The following is an 18,777-nucleotide window of genomic DNA, read 5'->3' on the forward strand; positions in this document are numbered from 1 at the left end:
TACTCTCTTTTGTTCTACTTGCTGTTTTTGAGTTCAACGATCTTGTCGAACCGTTCTAAGAGGGTGGACCCTTGGCTGATCCCGTTGGTCAGCGGCTTGTCTGAGTAGGGTTCATACTGCTAGGGCGAGGCAGGCTATGCGAACCTGATTAGCCATATGGGTGTGGCTGTACGGGTCTTGGACGGTCCAAAAAGGCCCATGCGGCCCATTTCTCTGTGTGTCGTGTCGTGACTCCTCGAGGTACGTACTTGATATTACCGTTTAGGGTCGCTAAAGGAGTTGCATACTCTTGCTCATATGTTTTTCTTTACTGCTTTGTTTTTGAAGTTGTGGGCTTTTGAGCGCATTGCCCTTCTTCGCTCCCCGGTCTGGTAGAGTGGCCGGGGGTTACCCTGCCGCTTTTTGGTGGGGTATTGATGGGGAGCTGAAGAAATGCCCAGCCATAAAGAACTTCAGGGATATGATTGCAGTTGGGCGCCCTGACTTGGTAAGTATTCTCAGTTTTTTTTTTTTTTTGCTTACTTATTCTTGCCTCATTTTGTGCGAGTCACTTGACCCGTTTATTTTCGTTTTTTGCAAACAGGTGACTTGGTTCTGCTGGGTCGGACTTGAGGAGACCGAGGAATTGAGGGAGGCTCGGCTCCAGTCTCGATGTCGGATCTTGTACCAGGGTCCTAGGGGTCAGGCATGGTTTTTGGCGGAGCGGGTACTCCGGCAGACTACGGAGCTCATCTGGGTGACCCGGTCGCCTCCTTCGAGCATGTTGCGCCCTACAGGTATCCTTGTTAGCCTTCGGGCGGTGTTGCTGCATGTTATGCCTGCGCGCGACTTTGTGTTGCTCGACCACAGCTATGCTGAGTTTGTGCAGCTTCGAATTTTTCTTTCGCCTGTCGTCTAGGTATGTGTAACCCTGTGACTTTATTGATATGCACGTAAGTTCTTTCACCTGTGTTTTGACTTATTTTTCTGTGTTGCAGCCTGAGCCCACTGACCTTGGCGGTTCGGTGCCACCGGACTGCTCGATTCGTTATACTACAGCGGGCGGAACCACGATTACCGAGGAGGTGCCTGTGATTCCTGACGAGGATGGACCTCATCCGTTGCTTCCTGCGGATGTTCGCGTGGTATGTCATTTATTTACCTGATAGCCATACTTATTGCGTAGAATCGTCAATACTTTTGTTGTTTAGGTGCCTGCTAGGATTGTCAACTAGGTGGTGCGCGTAGTCAACCGGCTAAAGGTCGCGTTGTCTTCGGCTCGGGCGGCTCTCTCTTGTAGCAACCCGGGCTCGACTCAGGTATTGTGCCCGTTAACTTTACTTTATTTAGTCAGTCTGGTTATGTATGTGCTGAGTTGTATCTGGATTATGTAGATTGGCGGTCCACAAGCCCGTGTGCCAGAGCAGATGCGGACTCCTCGGAGGGATCGTCATTCGTTTGAGGATGCCTCCAGACCACATGCTAGGCCGCGCTATTCGGACGTTGGTTTTGGTCGGAGGCCTATGCTGCCGGCGATTGGGCCTAGGATGAGCTATGGTGGGCCGTTCGGGGTTCCTCAGTCTTAGATGGGTTGGCAGGCCCCTTCGTTCTAGTCGTTTCAGACCGGCTGGCAGCCTCAGCCATTTCAGCAGCCTTCCCGTCCCGGGGGGTGCCCGTGACGCAGACGCAGAGTTGGGACTCTTCTTAGTTCGAGACTTTGTTCGGTGGTCCGCAGTGTTCGCAGGGTGTTGGCACGAGTGGTGGATCTCATGATGACAAGGATGAGGATGAGCCTTTTCCTCCGGGGTTTACTGGGTCCCCTTAGTAGGCTATGTATCATTTTCCGTATCGTGCTACAGAATTTATATTTTTATACTGTTAGTTTATTTTGTTTGTCTGTGCATGCATCGAATTTTGCAAAAAATGGCCCATTTTTCAGTATTTTGTAGTATTTTTGCCTTTGCAAGAGATATTGCCGTTTCAGGTATACCGACTCACCTAAACAGAAAAGAAAACGGAAAACACATAACAAGAAATGATGCGCTTTAAGTTTTAGGGTCAACAATGCTTATCAGAATCTGAGTCAAAGTAAAATTCTTATTTAGAAACGAGCTCGAGTATAGAATTTTTATGAAAATAGTACAATCCTAGTTGTCCTAGAATAGGTAGTCTTGCAACAAAGTTTACATAAGATTAGAACCTAATAGATCTTGAGAACCGAAATCTCTGTGACTGATGGAGTTTATGCGGATTTAAGTTGGCAGCGCTGGAATTTTCTAGCGCTCAACTTAGCATCGCTGAAAAATTTCAACGCTTAAATTTGAGCGCTGGAATTTTCAAGTGTTGGTTTCTTTTTCTGCGGAATTACGTACTCGTATATCCGTTTTGATTAAACTTAAATTCCTGCTAGGCGTGGTTATAAATAAAGGGCGCAACGTCCATGATTCTTTCATCTTGCATGCATTGTTTAATTGCTTAAGTTTTTCTGAATCCAATTGTCTGCTCCCTTTTTTGTTTCCGTCATGTCGACCCCTGTTCCCCCTCGTGTCTTTGAAACTAGTTGTCAGCAAATGGCTTCGTTCGCTTTCCCCTACTGATAAGATGTTGTTAAAAGAATACGCTTTAGATTCTTTGCTAGGCTTACAACAAATAAATATTGATTTTAGCTTCATTTATGATGCCCTGGGTTTTTGGGATTCGGATCACCATGTATTTGTTTTCCGTAGTAATGAAATTGTTCCCCTGCCTGAGGAATCTGCAGCTATCTTAGGCCATCCTGTTACCGCGCTTTCTGCAACCCCTGGTACTGTTGATGGGGGAAAAAAGATGATGGGGGAGTTCCTGGGTTTATCTTAGAGTAAGTTCAATGAGATGTTGGTTGGGGATATTGTTGACCTGTCTGTGCTCATTAATTATTTTAGGGTCTCTACTGTTAATGTAACTGAACAGAAATATAGGATTAGGGCCTTATGATTTTGCCTGCTGGACTGCGACCTATTTCATAACGGTGACAGTATGTTTGGAGACCTGAAACTGATGCTGATTGCCAGCTTGATGGAGAGTCGGTACTCCAAGATGCCCATGGTGGTTGCCGAGACTATTCTTTGGGTGGATGCTTTGAAATATGATGTGTGTTACAGGGATGTCGGGGGTAGCCCCTTGTTGTTGCAGGTAATCAGTTTATGGAAAAAATCGTTCACGTTTGTGATTTTTTTTCTCTTGTTTTTATTTTTTTTCTTTTTTCGACCTGCCGATGAATTTTATTTTCGAACTGTAGCAGCGCTGGAAAATTCAAGCGCTTTAATGTTAAGCGCCGGGACTTGGAGAGCTGAAATTTTCTGGCGCTGTATTTTTTTTGTCCGCTTTTTTTCCGATTCGTTTTGTTGCGAACTTTGACAACTAATCACTGTTTTAATTTTCAGATTTTGCTGATGGAACAACTTAGGATTTTAGAGGCTCCTTCTGATCTTAGGACCTATTGTCCCTGGGCTCTTGGCAGTAGGAAGTATCTACACCAAGGAGAGAACGAGTTCGAGTGGACTTCGTATCTTACCCATGGCCTTTGTTCTATCAAGTGGGTGATTCCGTGGTGGGGCTTGCAGTCTATGACAGGTAGGACGGGACGCGTTGTTTTTACGTTACTTGCAGGGCTAGTGCGTCCCACCTATTTGTTTCCGTACCGCGTTATGAGGCAATACGGTCATGGACAGGTCATCCTTTTTGCGGATACTACTCCACCTAATGTCACTTCTTACTCCCGTCAGCGTCTCTTGGGGTGAGCGGAAGGTTATGACCGCTTGCCCCTTTGGAATGTAATTACAGAGGGGAATATTGCTTTGTCTGAAAACTAGAAGCTTTGGATTAGTTCAGATGATGCTGCAGAAAGGGCCCAAGCTCGTAGTGCTGAACCTGCTGAGATCTCGGGATGCCGGTGTTGGAACCCAGAGGAGGCAGACAGAAAGGAAACGTAGGGCTGAGCACCCCTATGCTGACCGTCGGCCTAGACACAGGTTAACTGGGCATGATGTTACTGCGCCCGTCAAAAATGCTAAATTAGTTACAAGTAAGGGTCGTCGTCGTGAGAAAGGTAAGAAGTCAGTGTGGACCAGGAAGACTTCTGCTTCTGCAAGCTTAACTTTTGAAGCCCCCGGTGCTACTGCGCCTGTTTCTGTAGTTATTCCTATTGAGGTCGTGGTTGATGCAAGCGGGGATAAGGTGAACGAGGCTTTAGCAGCTTTGGAGGTCGACATGGGAGCAATAAAAGATTGTACTGAGGCGTCTGACTTACACGAGGCGCTGTTTGGTGATCCTGAGGATTTAGAGTACATGCTCTAGGATAGTTTGGGGTGACTTGTGCCCCTTTCATTTGCGTTGTTTCTTTAGTTTACCCTTTTTGTTAGTGTGTTTATTTTTATTTGAACTCGGGATGCGAGTGTTTGTTTTTTCATTTCAATAAAGAGTATTTTTTTTAGCAACATTAAATATGTTGTGCAAATTATTTGGATCGAATCCGCTTTTGGATTAACTACGTATCCTCCTAAAGCTTTAATTAACTTAGTTTAGAATCAGGTCGCGCGTAGTTCTAGCTAAGGACTAAGCGAAATAAATCTGAATGAGAACATATTCGCGTCTGTGAATTCCTTAGATTAAGTTTACACGAAAAAATTTGCAACATATTATGCGATTATGTACCCCCCAAGTGTTCGGAATGCTTCTGTAAAAGTGCGGAAAGGATTCCGGGCACTTTAACTCGAGCGCTAGAAATTTCCAGCGCACAAATGTTGAGCGCTGGAATTTTCTAGCGCTGCAATTTCAGCGCTGGAAAATCTCAGCGCTTTGAAGTTTTTTACGCGCAAAATCGTGTTGTTTGATGTGTACTTATTTTGCAAAGTATGGTCGTGCACTAAGGATTTTTTAAACCATTTTTAAGCATGCTTTGCGAATTTTTTAGGTCTGATGCGTGAAATAGTTAATGACTCATTTTTTTGTTCTGCATTTGGGACTTAAGACGATTTTGTGAGTAATGCTCACATGGGTGGGATCTGGACATACTATGTGTCGATGCTTGGGCGACTGCGTGAACCCTGGTTTTTCAAGATCATCGTGTCTTTATTATTTTCGTCGGTCGCCCATTTGTACCAAGTATGTTTGGCTTATAATTGGTCGTCTCAAGTTGTTCACGGGTTGACTGAGTGAGTTCTCGTTTGTTGGGCCTAAGGTGGGACCCTACTTTATTCGCAAAGTTTATGATTTAATTAGACCGATAGTGTAGAGCATTTAACAACGTTGTTTAAATTTATTGAAAAGAAATCTGAAACACATTGGATAAAAAGAAAGGGCATAAAGAGTACGTTTAACTAGTTTTCTCGGGAAGCATCATCCGAGATTTATTGAAAACAACATAAATTGGCCTAGGTAATAGCTATATTGGGTTTCTTTAAGACTCATATAGGACCCTGTGGTTCTAGACCGGTTGCAGGTTCATTGACGAAGGGTTCTGGTTCTTGTCTGATCGTCCATTCAAAGTTTATTCCTTTGGAGCTAGTCCATTTGATAGTTCGGTACCACCTCCCTTCCTTTCCTGCAGCAGCCTAGGGTGATGGAGCGATTAGCAGAATTGGATCGAAGTTTTCCTCTTGCAGGGCCAGGGTGACCAGCCCAGATTCTTCCGCGAACGGCTTTAGCTCGTTGAACAGTGATTGCAGGGCTTGCTCTTCTACGGATAGCTCATAATCCGGCCTATCTAGGGAGAGGTATAGTGCCTCGTCCGAGAGGTCGCAGTCATGGAAAATCTCTAAGCCGGGCTTCTAGATGCCGTTGTTGACGAATGGTTCCGGAAAGCCGTAAAATGGGTAGTCTTATCCTTCTCGCACGAACATGCCATTCAAGGTTAGCTGGCATGCCTGTAGGGTGGGCTTTTCTTGGCCGCCCCAATTTTCGGATCGTATCCTTCCTATGCGCATTTGGCTTCTGCGTAAGTCAGCCTCTCCCTGTCGTGGTTTGTAGCCCAAACTAAACAATGGGGAGAACATGGGTAAGGGGATATAAGTCATGTCTCTTCCCGTGATGCTTAGTGGCATCCCTGGAAAGTATCCATAGTATAGCATCATTTTTGGTATGGTCTGTGATGCTCGCGGATCCAAGAATTTTGGATCGTATGGCTCGAAGGCTGAGATGGTCTCATCTATTTGAAAGCCGTACAGGTTTCCCGTTCGCTTGTTGTCTCGGTCATGGAGCAGCTGACGTAGAGTGGTGGGGCTTGGATAGCTATCTTCACTCCGTTATGGCTCAGTTTGACCATTTGGTGCAGAGTAGAAGCTACTCCGCCCAGGTCGTGTAGCCATGGGCGACCATGGAGAAGGTTGAATGTGGGCTTGATGTCCACCACTTGGAACTCCGTAGTTCTTGCTACAGGTTCGGTCTGTATGGTGAGCTTATTCTTGTCATACACTGCTTGCTTGGAGTTATAGTAGGATCTTATTCCTTGACTAGATGGATAGAGATCAGTATCTTTCAGGCCCAGGAATCGAGCGGTGCAGAGCGGAAAAATGTTTACAGCTGAGCCGTTGTCCACTAGTCCGAGTGCGATGTTTTGGCCTTTACATCCGACCACTAAGTAGAGTGCCTTGTTATGGGCGCTCCCTTCTTTGGATAAGTCTTTTTCAGTGAAGACTATTGCCCGATCTTCTAAGTCCCTCGTGACTTGGTTCACTAGCAAGTCTGGAGTGATATATGTGGGGACCGAAACAAGGTCAACGGACCTAATAACTTTGTCGCGGTGCACTTTCGAGGTGCACATGAGATCCCAAATGGTGATCTCTGGCATGGTCTTCTTTAACTTTCTCAGAAAGGTATCTTCGATAACTCCGGCTATGGTGTTGGGCCGGGTTGGCTCGGTGTTTTGCTGGACCGGGATAAACCTCGTAGGTGGTGGGCTAATATCTGGTTGGTATACTCTTCCGGACCGGGTTAATTTGTTGACCTCGGTTTTAGGAGGAGGATAGGTGAAGAGTACTGCGTGCCAGTCTTCGGTGAAATAGTTCTGGCCCGTGGCTTTGGCTTGGAACAAGTAGACATATTCGGTATTATCGTCCCAAATGCCGCAGACGTCGTCATATTCATAGTGTGCTGGTAATCGGGCCAGCGATTCCCCTTGAGGCGTTATGTAGCTCGAGGGGTCAATAGTTGTGCACTCTAGGTGATCGATTGTTATGCAGCAGGCTTCCAGAGGGCTGGTGTTTGCTTGGTTTTTTCACGTTGGGCAGGGGAATGATGTTGTCTTCTATCATATCTTGTATCGTGTTCTTAAGGAACCAGCAATCTTCGATATCGTGGCCTCTGACCCTGTGATATTTGCAGTATGCAGTGTCAATCCAATACTTGATTTTTTACTGTAGGCTCTGGTGTTGGTTCTAATGGGACCAATTTTCCTTGAGCGTACAGACGGTAGAATGCCGCTCCTAGAGTTGACCCAAGTGGGGCGAACTTTCGGCCTCTGAACCAGCGTTTGGTCTTTGGCGGACTGTTTTCAACTGTGTGAACCTCTTGGGCCTGAGACTGCTCGCTTTTCTTGTAAGTGTTGTTCCGAGGTGCGTATTGTGATTTGGCTGCAGCATTCTAGGTGCTTTTAAAGAGGTCATCTTGAATTTTGATGCCCACGTCGTAGATTCTCTTAAAGGAATCCAGATCAAGGTACCGAACATGCTATTTGTAAGCTGGGTCTAAGTTGTCGATGAACTTTTGGACTAGCTCTGGTTCGGGATGCCTTTGTATTATCTGAGCGGCTTGCGGTCTCCATCGACTGAAGTAAGTCGTGAATCCTTCGTTCTTTTTCTGCGAGAGGACTTCTAGCTCGCGCATGGTTACCTGGAAGTCCATGTTCGACGAGTATTGTTTGACAAAGATGTTAGTAAAGTCCTCCCAAGTGGGGAAAGTGTTTTGGTCCAGTTCATAGAACCACTGGAGTGCAGTCGATTCCAAGGACAAAGGGAAGGCTGGAAGATACATGGACCTATCCACGCCTTTCAGGTTCATCGCGCCCACAAAGCTCAAAAGGGTGATTCTTAGGATTATCTATCACCTTGAACTTGAGCAAGTCGGATGAATTGAACTTGTCTGGTAATTTTCCAGCAAGACGTTTAGGATCGACCGAGAAGAATTTGCTTCCCATGGACTGTTAAAGGACCATTTTCTCGATTTTCATATCGTTATCCTGCTCATTTTGGGCCTGAGTAGCCGTTAACTTTTTATTTTCCATGCGGAGCTGTTCCATAGCAGTGGCCATTAGCTGGACCTGTGCGGCCAAATCTTTGAGCGACATGTTGCTAGTTGATGCAGAGGAGAACTGGGGCTGAAAGACTGGAGATCCTGGAAAAGGGGAACGACGGGTGGAGACAGAACTTACTATTTCTGCAATCGGACTGGCAATTTGGGTGAAAGACTCTAGACGTGCTAATCTCTGATCTTCAGTTCGGCGCCAAGTAGCGGAACCAGCCCTATGTTACAAGGCAGCAATTTAGGATGATTGATTGGTTTACTACAGGACGCAAACTTAATACTGACTCGGAATGGCTCAATTTCTTGGGTAAGGGTAGTTTTTTACAAGAACTTAACTCATGTGAACTTCAGATTATTTATTTATTTTAGCTTGAATGGTGTCATGCCACTCATAAGTATCGTTGGTGAGCCAACGGTTACTTTGTGAATCGTTTTTGGCCAGCGTACGCGAGAATTATCAAAAATGAAACCAACTGCGCTAGAATATTTCAGCGCTTGCATATGCAGCGTCGGAATTTTTTAGCGCTTACCTGTGGAGCGATGGAAAATTCCAGCGCTTTCAGGCACTTGTGCAGATTTTTCCTTTCAGTCGGTTTTAATCCGTGGCTTTGAACCTTACCAAACTGGACGTTTTGTTAGAGCGTTCATGCACTTAAACGTTCAGCATTCCGACGCAAGTTATAAGTAATTTGCGCGTACTGGCCTTTGGGCTAGATTGGTAAATGCTAATGCGGATTTTTTTATTTTATTTTTGACTTAAGGATACTTCAATTCCATGGAAATACCTTCGGCGCAGTTTTGAATACGCATCCCGAAATGGGTATTTTCAAACAGACCTATGTAGCGCTTTAAGGAAAATGCGTATTTTGTTCTTTAGAATTGGTTGAACGATGTACTAGGTTTCGAATTTTCGAGTTCTGGAAAGAAATTCAAATGGGAGGAAAATTGTGTGTGCGCTACAAAATTCCAGCGCTGCAGCACACGAAAGGGCAGCGCTGGAATTTTCCAGCGCAAGCCTAGTCAGCGTTGGATTTTGGTGCGCTGACCATTATGCTTACTTTTCTTTTCCTCTTCGCATGTGCTAGAATTTTCTTGTGCTCAGCTATTATTTTCTGGCGTTGTGCTCCTGACTGCGGAATTTTGTTTCTGATTCGTAGCGTTAATTGTTTTCGACGTTTAGAGTATATTTTAGGAGTTTGATAAGCATTGTTGACCTTAAACTAAGCGTCTGGTTGATTAGTTTCACATAGCACATAAAGATTTACATCAAACTAACAACGAGCATGATTTCAGGTATAATGCGCACTTAGTTTATGCTAGTCTCTAAGGTTCAAAAGGCTTGGGTGTCAAAGTGTACCAAACCTATCGACCAATCCCCCAACAGGACCTTGTTAGAGTAGCCAGGTTCATGACGAATTTTATCAAGGCCTATCCGGTACGTGCTGGAGTGGCATATACCGTGAATGGACCTAGGAGATACGCGGTTTAGTTTTGGTAGATGTGCTACATTGCGAATGTATCGAGTGGATAACATCCAAAGCACGTGCACCCCCCGGCTGATAGGTGTCCTTAGTCTGGACTTCCGAGATGTAACATGCCAAGGAAGCCGAGATTCGTTTATGCGGTTCTGTCACGGATCATTCGTCACATTGAATATTCAGGTCGTCCCAACTTAACATGGAAATAATTGTTGCGTAGCGTTCGATTTATGCTATACGGTTTCATCATCGACGCACTACTTGCACAGATTATTTCAGTATCGTCCCCAGCAGAGTCGCCATTGTGAGGGGGTCAAAAATTCCCTCTTCTAGATGTGGCAAGCATATTAATTAAATAGGGACTAACTGTGGGCGTTAGCCTCTTTTACTAGTCTTTAGGAGTCGCCATTCAGTTTTAAAAAACTGACAAAACCCGGTTATCGTGACATGCCTGGAGTGCAAACATGTGTGATTCACGACGGCCATAGATTCCCTTGTGATCCCTGGTGTGGAGATCCCTCAACGTACATCCAACGGAGCAGAGATTGAGAGTTCGAGGGACGTTTACTAATACGGGGAGTGCCCAGCATTAGCCCACACGGCGCGGTCCTTACTAGTTCAATTGTGACAATGATGGGACATGCGTTATGCTACATTACTACTCTAGATTAATTCTAATGCACAGATACTACTAAACAGATGTCAGAAGCTCATTTAGGTTGATTTAAGGAGTTTAATAATAAACCGGTTTGTCCAAGTATTATCTGGTTTAGGCGTGGGAAATATAACAGATTTAAGTTAGCAAATTTATATGGCGGGGAAAGCAATAAAAATATAATTCACGTTACAGCAAAGCGTAGGCTTTATTGTGGTTCTCAAGAACACCTACCACTTGACTTTGCTAACTTTCCGTTTGGTTTTAGAACTTCCCGACGACTGACTAATTATGGAGCAGGATTCTTCCAGATTTTTGAGTGTTTTAGGCTTAACGATTTGTGTTTAGATTTCAGCAGCACTTCGCAGTATTCGGTGAGCAGGCGGTAGTGCGGGCAGGGTCTGCTTAACAGTGTGTTAAAGCGGCAGACACACGAATCGGGACTTAGAAAGCTTCGGTCAATACTCAAGCTTAAGGGTTTAGAGTTGGAATTGTTGTTGTTTTCCGGTTTTCAGAGGCCCTATTTATAGTAAAATAAGCCAAAATAAGAGTACTTTCCAACTGAGATTTGCTGAGCGCTAGAAAATTCCAGCGCTTGGATCAGGAGCGCTGGTTATTTCTAGCGCTGGACATTTGTGCGCCAGATTTGTGCTAGTGACAGCTGGACAATTCTATCTTTTTGCGTGATTGTATAAGAAGCAAACTGCAGCGCTGGAAATTTCCAGCGCTTAAGGTTTGTGCGTTGGAAAATAGTAGTGCTTGGAATGCCAGCGCTGGAATTTTCCAGCGCTGGTGTTTTAGTCTACTTTTCCAGCCTTTATCGGTTTTTGCCGAGTCTTATCACGTTTTCTATCCTTTAGGAACACGAGTTGAACTGCAACTCTTATTCCTTACCTAATGATGAATCGTAAGGCGATTCAAACACTTTAGATATTTTATCTTACATGGTTACTATTTTAAGCAGCGTTTTAAGCATAGCTGTTAGTGTTACTACAAATAGCAGTTTCTAAAAATGGAAATGTGATTTACGGGATTATCAGTCAGTCATGGATCATTCATTGCATTCTTAGGAAAGCTTCGTCAGGCGGTGTTTGGTTTTATCATCGAACAAACCGTGTCGGGCCTAGGGACAAATGTAGGCGTCTACAAAACCGAGTTGATCCCCAATTTCCCTAGCTTATTCCTTCTTGATTAACTTGTTAATTAGTGTAGAATTGCTAGTTTGTTATAATTCAAATCAAATACCCCTTCTAAGCTAGCCTGAACTAGTTAGACTCTTGCTCACCGTTTCTTTGGGACGATCCCGAAACTTTTCACTATAATCAATATAGTTGATAGGTTAGGTGTTCTATAAATTTTTCTTTGATTACGTGATTCTTGTTTAACGACGCGAAAATCCCCTATCAATGGCCATCAAACTCATGGCTAAGATATTCACCTCCTCGATCCGATCTTAGAGATTTGATTTTCTTGTTAAGTTTATTCTCTACTTCATTCTGATATTCCCATAATTTCTCCAAAAATCCAGACTTGTGTTTCATTAAGTAAACATAACCATATCTATTGAAATTGGTCGTAAACGTTATGAAGCAACTGAAATCACCTCTAACCTTCGAACGAAGGAAATATTGCCCTTGGTCCAAGTATGCATTTAATGATAAGTCAAATAAATGCGGTTCAGTATTAATTATGCAAGTTAATAATTCAGTGAGATCAAGTGAACTGTATGCCTAGCTAGAGGCCGCTTCAGTTCAAGTGGATTAATGACATTAATCCACAGCTTACTCTTGACTGAACCCGTAGGGCCACACAAATAGTACGTAAACGGATCAAGTATTTAATGGCATTAAATACTCTATCTAATGGATATTCGGAATCGACGAATCTTGGTTTCAGTGGGAGCTGAGATCGTCAAAGGCAAATAAATGAATACACCGGAAATGATGATATTTCCGGAAACGGAAATATGGATCGTATCGGAAATATAAATATTATCCAAGTCGTAGATGTTGCCGGAAACGGAAACATGGTACGTATCGGAAAATATTATCGGAAATGGAAATATTCCCGGAATCGGAAATATTGCCGGAAACGGAAATATTGTCAGAATCGGAAATATTATCAGAATCGGAAAATAATTCAGGAAACGGAAATATTAAATATTTGTTCGAGACGGAAATTAATTCCGGAATCGAAAATGTTAAATATTGTTCGTATCGGAAATGAATTTCGAAATCGGGAAATTAATCGGAAGCGCGTCGTACGAATTAGCATCGGACGAGTTTGCTAGACGAAGGCCCAACACGAAGCCAGGCCCGCGTCCAGCAAGGCAATCGCGCGCCGCAACACACCCAGCCCAAGGCTGCGCCAGGCCCACCGCAAGGCAGGCCCGGCGCGCGCCAAAGGGGGCAGGCAGCTCGTGGGCTTCGTGGCTGAATGGCTGCATCGCTCGGGCTTCACGCGCGCGCGCATGGCGCCCCTCGTGGGCTGCTGTGCGTGCGTGTGTGTTTGTGTTCACATACGAAACCTAAAGCCTATAGGATTCGTTTAATGATTAAATTTCCTAATCCTAAAAAGATAAATTAATTAAATAAGAGTTCTGCTAGGATTCTAATTTAATTAATTCGTATCCTAGTAGGATTCGATTGCTTATTCCATGGCCTATAAATATGAGATCAAGGCTCATAATTTATAACGAGTTTGAAGTATTCAAAGGTAAGAATTTGAGCAAAAATTCAGTCATACACCTTGCCCATAATAGCCGAATATTTTAGTACCTTAAGGGTGATTCTAGTTGGTCAATCTTAAGGCGGATCCGAACGTGCTGTGGACTTTCTACGGGGGGACGACACTTGGAGTCCTAAAGACTTGTTCTTGTTCGGTTCGGGCGCAGCAAGGGAGGGCACGCTACAATGAGTATGCATCCTAATTATGCTAATTGTTATGTAGAAATTAATTTGGAATCCTGGCGTTTATGGTTTTTCCGCATGATTTATATTCGTTTATATGTATCATAACCTAACAGTGGTATCACGAGCCTCTAATTAATTCCATAATAATTGCTTAACATGGTTAAATTTTACAAATTTGCAATGAATTAAAATGGGTGATTAATTTTCGTAATAGTTCAATAATTGCAAATTGCGTTTATTTAATTATATGTACGCAGTTTTTCGGCAGTTTCTTCGTTACTCAACGAAATCGAGTGATTTTTGTGTCAATTCCGCATGTAAAAGGCATTCCAAAATTTTGACAAAAATACTACTTTTCGGCCGAAGCCAAAATTCCCAAATTCGAAGCCTAACTATGACTTTTCGGAGGTTTTAGTTTTTCGAACGCATAAGTTTGTAATTTTAAGATGTTAAATTGTATATTTGCGATTCTTGTTGTTAAATCTTGAATTTTTTATTGAACTACTGTATATGTTTAACAAATTTGAATGCCTAAGCTTGTTAATTATACAACCTAATTTGTAATTGTAATTAATTTGTTGAAATTCGAATAATTTAGAATTGATTTTATTTTCATAATTAATTAACGATTTAATTAGGTATCTATAATTAAAAACCAACATAAAAATTGTTAATTTATGATAAATTTTAAAATTTTATGACCTAGATTTGAATCCATGATAATCGGAAATTAATTGATTAATAAATTTTCGATTTTTCGCCCTAAAATTATGAGATTAATATGATTTATTAATTTGTCATTAATTTTGAAATAAAAGTTTTAATTTTTATGAAATTCGCTCATAAAACTTGCACGCACAAAGCAATGGGCGCTACGTGTTACCCTTAAGGGGTGTTGTATAGTGCGGGCATGCGACAACAAGCAAGGGAGCTCGTCGCCCATGCGGTACAATGCAGCGAGCAAGGGCCATGGGACACGAGCACAAGGAAGCACGTTGCCCTTGTGTCGAGTGTTGTGTGTAGCGTGGGCGAGTGGGAGATGGGAGATGGGCATTGGTGTGAGCCAGGCGAGAAGTCGTATGTGGGCAGCGAGCGTGCTGCGCCACAGCGCGCGCTGCCGCGCCCAGCGATACAACCAGACGCGTCGAGTGAGGCAGGTTGCGCGCAGCGTGGCCTGGGCTTGCTGCGTTGCGTGTGGCCTGCTCGTGTGATGTCGTACGATCAGTCGAGGGGCGCTGCTGCCTTGTGCACTCGACGGGGCTTGGGCGCAAGCCCAAGTGCCTCGTCTTGTTACGATTGATGCGTTTTGATTTTAATTTTAAATTTTCAGTTCGGAAACGATTTTAATTAATTTTAAAATTAGTAATTTAAATTGTTTTCTCGGAATTTAATTTTGAATAATCTAATTATTATAAACTTTATTTATACTAATTATTTTATTAAAATTAAAACCTTGAATTAATTTAAATTCATTTAATTCAACTGAAAATAAATTAAATGGATTCAATTATAAATTTATATGAGCTTTAAATTTTAATTAAATTTGTATGTTTCCGGTTAGACTAGGAAATACATTTTTATGTTTAAAATTAGTAAAGCATGCTAATTTATTGGTTTAAGTGGGAGCATTTTAGTCATAAACTCTTGATTAGGTCTACATTCCTTTAAGGTTAAACAACTTCATTAGAATTAATAAGGACTGAATAATTGGTAGATTATTGGTGCCCTTGATTAATTGCTGCAAATATTTATGTGATGCATAACATGTTATACTAACCAGCTATGTGGGCCATTCATGATAATGAATGGGTGAATGATATATATTGTATATGTACTGTTTTGCAGGTTATTGAAAAGTGACTAGTATGGCCCAAATAGGATAGAAAATATGATATGCGTACCATTAATTTGAATGTAATATTGGTCTAACGTACCAAATTTTATTGTTTTTAAATATGGTCTGCGTACCATCAAATAGTTGTAATTAGTTTAATTATAGCTTATCCTATTTGAAGAAAATGGCGCCTCCCATAGTGAAATTCAAAACGGAGTTTCCAATCCATTTTCAAGACGGAGTTTGAAGTTGAAGCTTCAAGATGAAGTCGGGCCATACTTGATCACATTTATATCTTATGCATGTTTTAAGTTATTTATTGCTTTAAATATGTCTTAATTATGCATGAGATTATGGCTTGATTATGTTGCATGAATAAGGATTTTAGTTCACTTAAAATCTAACCAACATAGTAAGAGCCTTAAGTTCCAAACTTTAAAATTGAGTTAAAAGGTGTCATGCCAAACTAGTGGGAAAAGGGTCATTTGCATCGCACTTTTAAGCATATTTGCGTCGCACATCGTGCGTGGCAAAAGATCTCGACGCAAATGACTAAAAGTCATTTGCGTCGCACATCTGTGCGACGCAAATGACCCTTATTTGCGTCGCACAATTAGCAAATGTGTGTGGCAAATAACTTTTCAGGCACCATGTTGAAAAGTCATTTGCCACGCACATTAGCTAAATGTGCGACGCAAATGACTTTTAGGCGCCAAAAAAAAAGTCATTTTCCACGCACATTAGCTTAATGTGCGACGCAAATGACAATTTTAGCGCCAAAAAATTAAGTCATTTGCCTCGCACATTGAGCTAACGTGCGTTGCAAATGACTTATTGTTTTTTTAAAAAAAATTCGTTTTTTAATATTTTAGTTGGAAATTCCGACATGATCGTCTTTGAAATTAGACGCTTCATTCCCAATACCGGGAATACATTTATAAATAATACCTGTCACAAAAGTTTACTACGTAATTAACCGTTCCCAATAAAAGGCAATTAAATTCGTCATAGATCAACCAACATGTTACAATAAAAAAAATTATTACAACAAAGGTACGTAGCTAGCTAGAGATCAAGTTCATATTACAAATTAAGCTAAAAATTCGACATTGTTCATGAAGTAATCTGCCCAAAAATCTTTCACCTCATTAATCTCCTCCGGTGAATAAGGCAATGTTCTTGAAAAATCCTAAAAAAGTGTAAATAATTCAATATATCAACGATCGATCAATATAATAGTTTTGTGTACTTCAATTTTATTTATTATATAAAGTACGTAGTTTATGAGAACATACCTTAGTAAGATCTTGACTATTACCATGCTTCATTATTATGTCGTACATAAAACGCATGACGTAGTAGCCACAATCTAGTGATCCCGGTTGTTGAGCACACTAAATGCATTAAAATAAATAACACAAGTAAAATTTCTATCACATTGTATGTTATAATTTTGAAAAACTTGCTTCTTAGGTAAATAATAAACTAATTATACCTGTGCTGGAATCCATGTTAATTTAGTTCCCTTAGATTGTCCACCTAGTCTCTTGTAACTCCGAAAAGCACTACACATTCGATAAAATATGCAATTATATATACTTTGTTTACACATGTAAATGCAAAGAATATTTTACATGTAAGTGCAATTATATACTTTGTTTACACATGTAAATGCAATTATATACGTAGTAGCCACATTTAAGGCTAATTGAGTCGTTCTAGGTCATTTTTAGGCAAAAATGATGTTTTCGAACCCAACTTTGAACTAAAGAACCTAAGGAATGTTTTCAAACTTATTACACGTCTCATATGCATAGTTATAACTTTCTAAGGCTCTTTACAATCTATTATTTCACATTTAAGGCTAATTGGGTCGTTCTAGGTCACTTTTAGGCAAAAATGATGTTTTCGAACCCAACTTTGAACCAAAGAACCTAAGGAATGTTTTCAAACTTATTCTACGTTTAATATGCTTATTTACAACTTTCTAAAGCTCTTTACAATCTATTATTTCATATTTAAGGCTAATTGGGTCGTTCTATGTCATTTTTAGGCAAAAATGAAGTTTTCGAACCCAACTTTGAACTAAAGAACCTAAGGAATGTTTTCAAACTTATTACACGTCTCATATGCATAGTTATAACTTTCTAAGGCTCTTTACAATCTATTATTTCACATTTAAGGCTAATTGGGTCGTTCTAGGTCATTTTTAGGCAAAAATGATGTTTTCGAACCCAACTTTGAACTAAAGAACCTAAGGAATGTTTTCAAACTTATTACACGTCTCATATGCATAGTTATAACTTTCTAAGGCTCTTTACAATCTATTATTTCACATTTAAGGCTAATTGGGTCGTTCTAGGTCATTTTTAGGCAAAAATGATGTTTTCGAACCCAACTTTGAACCAAAGAACCTAAGGAAAGTTATGCTCTTTTATCAGTTGAGGACCATTTTTTGAAGGATATTGCTCTCTAAGAAAGTTCATGTGCTCAGCCACGTATGGATGGACTTCACTAAGACTTTGCACCACAAATAGCTCAACCTTACACATCATTTCAGAACCGATTGATATCCTTTTCCTGCCAATTGTACCTTTGAAGGAAATAATGCCCTTGGTCCAAGTATGCATTCTATGTTAAGTCTAATAAATGCGGTTCAGTATTAATTAACAAGTTAATAATTCAGTGAGATCAAGTGAGCTGAATGCCTAGCTAGAGGCCGCTTCAGTTCAAGTGGAATTAATGATATTAATCCACAGCTTACTCTTGACTGAACCCGTAGGGTCACACAAATAGTACGTAAACGGATCAAGTATTTAATGGCATTAAATACTCTATCTATGGATATTCGGAATCGACGGATCTTGGTTTCAGTGGGAGCTGAGATCGTCACAGGCAAGAAATGAATACTCCGGAAACGATGATATTGCCGGAAACGGAAATATGGATCGTATCGGAAATATAAATATTATCCAAGTCGTAGATGTTGCCGGAAACGGAAACATGGTACGTATCGGAAAATATTATCGGAAATGGAAATATTACCAGAATCGGAAATATTGCCGGAAACGGAAATATTGTCAGAATCGGAAATATTACCGGAATCGGAAAATAATTCCGGAAACGGAAATATTAAATATTTGTTCGAAACGGAAATTAATTCCGGAATCGGAAATATTAAATATTGTTCGTATCGGAAATGAATTCCGGAATCGGAAAATTTAATCGGAAGCGCATCGTACGAATAAGCATCGGACGAGGCCTGCCGGACGAGGCCCAGCACGAAGCCAGGCCATCGCCCAGCAAGCCAAGCGCGCCGCACAAACAGCCACGCCAGGCCCAGCGCAAGGCCAGGCCCAGCAGGCTGCGCGCAGCGCGCAGCGCGCACAGCAGCGCGCAGCGCGCACAGCGCGCACAGCACGCGCAGCGCACAGCGCGCACAGCACGCGCAGCGCGCAGCGCGCGCGGGCGTTGAGTGGGCTGCTGCTCGTGCGCACGCATGGGCGGCCCATCGTGGCTGTCGTGTGTGCGTGTGTAAGTGTTTGTGTTCGTGCACGTTTCCTAAAATGTGCAGAGTTCGGTTAATGATTAAATTCCTAATTCTATTTGATAAATTAATTAAATTACAGTTCTTGTAGGATT

The 18,777-nt window shown here is 41.9% G+C and overlaps 1 protein-coding gene across 1 annotated transcript; it reads right to left on the bottom strand.

Moving 5' to 3' along the window:
• Positions 1-16,170: 16,170 nt before the first annotated feature.
• On the bottom strand, positions 16,171-16,888 carry LOC130459748 (uncharacterized). Its single transcript, XM_056827278.1, has 3 exons — positions 16,631-16,888; positions 16,431-16,529; positions 16,171-16,324 (listed from the first exon to the last, which is right to left on the bottom strand). The coding sequence occupies exons 1-3, from the start codon at positions 16,745-16,747 to the stop codon at positions 16,226-16,228; spliced, it is 315 nt and encodes a 104-aa protein (XP_056683256.1). The 5' UTR covers positions 16,748-16,888; the 3' UTR covers positions 16,171-16,225.
• Between the last annotated feature and the right edge of the window lie 1,889 nt (positions 16,889-18,777).

This window comes from Spinacia oleracea, chromosome 4 (genome assembly GCF_020520425.1).
Source record: "Spinacia oleracea cultivar Varoflay chromosome 4, BTI_SOV_V1, whole genome shotgun sequence".
Lineage (NCBI taxonomy): Eukaryota > Viridiplantae > Streptophyta > Magnoliopsida > Caryophyllales > Amaranthaceae > Spinacia > Spinacia oleracea.